The sequence below is a fragment of the Montipora foliosa genome, chromosome 8 (assembly GCF_036669935.1).
Source record: "Montipora foliosa isolate CH-2021 chromosome 8, ASM3666993v2, whole genome shotgun sequence".
NCBI lineage: Eukaryota > Metazoa > Cnidaria > Anthozoa > Scleractinia > Acroporidae > Montipora > Montipora foliosa.
In genome coordinates this window covers 49,938,108-49,941,895 of record NC_090876.1, presented here as the reverse complement: position 1 = coordinate 49,941,895, position 3,788 = coordinate 49,938,108, and the positions used below count along the sequence as shown (strand labels likewise).

The following is a 3,788-nucleotide window of genomic DNA, read 5'->3' as shown; positions in this document are numbered from 1 at the left end:
TGCCGGACCACTTAACCATCATTTTCTGGATAACAGCATGCTTTTAAAAGTAGGGAGAAACTTAACTATTAATAGCAATAGTTTTATTCTAAAGCCTTGAAAACGATTGAATCGATTTCCGGGAAAATGACAAACAGTTAATGTTTGTATACCGCAAACACTTCACGAAGGCGTAGATCATGTGATAAAAAAGACAGGACTGTTAAATCTTCAAATGTTAACAATTTTGAGCAAATTTACCTTTATAATAAAGTTTTTTGCCTAAGGAACACCAAATGAGCAAACTCTTGTGTTGTGTAAAGCTGTACGGCATCAGAAAGACGCCACGCCCTTACTGTAAATCTCCCTCTTAAACCGAAAAACACTTCTTTTTACCAAAAGGAAATGAATATTCAGTTATTTGGTAATCGGACATTATGGAAGCATATCTTGCAGAAATTTTCCGTGAATTACCTGTACAAATTTGAAGTATCATTTTTTTGTTTTCTCTAAGATTCTAGGAACATAATTGTCAACGCAGAACTTAATGACTCAATTTACAGATCAATGGTAAAACTGCAAACTAAGGGCTGCTAATTTCACGAATAATGCGCTTTCAGTCGTTGCAAACTTTTAAATTTTGTTGTTAAATTCGTGATTTTTTACAAAATAAAAAAAGCGACGCATTGAAATAGAAAATTTGCAAAATAAAATGTTTTTTCTCGATTGTTTGGGAATTTTCCTCGGCAATTTCTGTTGTAAATAACCGTTTATTAACAACTTGTTCATTATACTGTACCCATTCTCGCGGATGAGGACTTGAAACGTTAGTTCATCACGGTCAACTATTAATGGACACTATCTTGAACATTTGAGATCAGTAAAATGATCAGTAAAAATGGTCTCGATAAATTGTGTATGTAGGAGTTGCTTTGATCAAAAGAAAGCACCTTTCTTATTAATCTATACATATACATTTGATTTAGCCGAAATCAGGTTAAAAATATAAAACGGTACTCAGTGAATTTATCCACATGAATCGCTTTGCCTGCAATCAGTTATTTTAAACAACTTAAGAGTACAACTGAATCTGTTTTTGAAGTTTTCCCCAACAATCAACCTTAGCTTATGCTTTAATCGTCATAGCTATTCTTGTTCAGCTAGAGAAGAAATATTGTCTTTAACCTAAGCCTCGCAAGGCTTAGATCAGCTGAGAAAGTTCAATTCTATTGCTTATGGGACCGAAACAAGCTACTAAAAAGATAGTCAGGGAGGAACTCTTTGTCAGAGAATATTACTTACATTTTGGTAGATACACTGGAGCAGGTATAGTAACCGTTCCTGGCATGGACTGCAAAGACATGAAACGCGGCTCAGCTACAGACTGGCTTATTGCTGTGAAGCCGGTGGTTTGTTGACACGGTTGGCAATTACACACATTTGGCGGAGCAATCGGCTCACGTTTGGGTAAAGGCGGTGCCACAGAAAATGCGGATTTTCTCTCACTCTCGTTCTCTATCTCCGGCATTTTGGACTCGAGTGATTTCTTTCCCATGAGGGAGTCGACGCTAAACGATGACGAGTTTTGCATGGTAGAATCTTACGCCCTCAGTTGTGCTTCCTTTGCTAATTTGAAAAAAAGTGTTTGCTCAAATTAAGAATACACGTTTTATATGGGAAGGAAATTCAAAGGGACCTTTTATCGACGTGATGGGATCATTTGGCGCTATTATTTATGGCTCACGTCGTAAAGATAATAAATATCACTTATTAATCCAAGAGTTCATTTATTAACAAAGGTCATTATTATTCGGTTTGATACTTTGCAAGTCATTCATTATGTAATTGTTCAGTTCCAGGCGTGAAATCAATGATATATTGCGTATAACTATCTTTTCCTCCGGAAAATATACAAGTAGGAAATGTGAAATGGATAATTGTTGTGAAAGATGATTTTTTTTACTTTCGTTTTTAAAGCGCTGTTGAATTTAAGAGGTTTTATTAAATTTGTGAAATTTACACTTTTATAAGCATGGAAAGGAAGTTGCTCTAACAGAAACAATTGTTTGCGTATCACTTGATGGAAATTGCACTTTTCATGTAAAAAGAGAAGAAGAAGAATTGAAAAACATGAATACCTTTGCGATCCCAATCCCTGCGTTCTGATTGGTGGAATTTCCCAGGTGAATTCTGTTACGCTATTTGATTGGTTATGCGACCGCAGATGTCCCAGCTGCGGTTCAACTTAATTGCCGTTTGTTAGCTATTACTGCAATTTTCGCCTCATTTTATTGTAAATATACACTTCATAACAATTACCTATGACTATTTAAAAAGGAGAAATGAGCTCTATTTAACGCATACACACATATACTTCATCCGCGTTTACTGACTTAACAAAATTTTCCAAAATAAACAATCGACGCCTCGTTGCATGATGAAATCAACAGTATTTTCAGAGAGTCGATCTTTCTTTTGCCTCAAAGTATTTGTTACTCTATGTGCGGTTCATTTGAAAATTGCTTCATACAGAGCAATTTTACTTCGACGTATTTGCGTTCACCAAAACTGAGACATTACCCAACAACATAATTAAGCGTATACGTTTAAAATGTCAAGTGGAACTGATCATATTTAAGAAATTTCATTAAACTAATGGATATCCTACAATCAATAAATTTTGAAAAGAGTATTTTATCTTCAGTTTTGTAATAATGATGACGGTCTAACTTTTTAATAATCGTTCTTTAATTATTTCATTTAATTTCTTTTATCAAGAAGCACTGCTCTCCTCGACGAGGGGTTTTTCACGGAAATTATTTTTGACACAACGAAACAAGATTTCATGTTCTTTAAGAAAAAGAAAACGATCTCAAACAACTCCCTTAACAGAATGTTTACAATGACCCATGGGGTGGAAAAAATTTACCAATTTGTCATCGGAAGCCTCTTGGTTATTTATTGACGCAAAATTATCCAAACGGAAATTTCATTTCTTTTTATAATTTCGCAGACATTTTATACAGCATTATAGTTCCATGAATTACCAATAATCATTAAGTGCCCAAACGACTAACTTACTACTCAATTCTGACAACTAAAACAAGCAAAACATTTTAATGTCAGTATTCTCTTAAGTGAAAACTCGCAGCGTTGATATATCGATGCAAAAACAAATTTCAGGGGTTGGTATCAAGATTTATCAACAAAGGCTTAACACTTTCACAATTTTGGTAAATTTAATTATTTGCAAGAGGTATGATGTTAGAGTTTGACTTTGTAAGTGAAAGCTGTTTAAATTTTTTAAAAAAATACTACAATTGTGTTACAGTTCCCTTAAAAGGAGAAGAAAAGAGCAAATACCATTTACACGAGTTTTCAAATTATATAATTTTTTCCATGCGTCCTATTGAATCCAAACAAGACAGAAAACTATTGTGATGACGAGAACTTAAAGATATTTGATATTCAAATAAAGCGGAAAGAGGCAGATAAGATCCCTTGTGTTCAGTTTACAATAGAGAGCTGGTGGAGGATGAGGGCAACATGACCACACGCCGTTCATGTTAAGCTCTGTTTCGAAGAAATAACTGTCGTATTTGCGACATAACTTTGAGAATTCCCTTAACTGAAAATTAAAATATTTCATCTTCTCTTATCTGTACGGAGAATGTATGTATGCAGTGTTTTCGTCTTATTTCAAACAGTTGTATTCTAAATCGTCCTTCTTCTTGAGCTTTCAAGCGGCCATTTAAGCGCTTTCTTGCTTCTACCAGCCGAGTCTCAATTCAGTGCGCAATCTCAAAATC

At 34.5% G+C, this 3,788-nt stretch overlaps 1 protein-coding gene across 1 annotated transcript in view; it reads right to left on the bottom strand.

The window, feature by feature from the left end:
* The window catches only part of LOC137967323 (homeobox protein MSX-3-like), a 5,781-nt gene extending 4,190 nt beyond the window's left edge, over positions 1–1,591 (bottom strand). The window contains exon 1 of the mRNA XM_068813843.1: positions 1,282–1,591. Coding sequence (XP_068669944.1) covers positions 1,282–1,570 — 289 coding nt within the window. The 5' untranslated portion in view covers positions 1,571–1,591. The remainder of the gene's footprint in view (positions 1–1,281) is intronic.
* Positions 1,592–3,788: the final 2,197 nt, after the last annotated feature.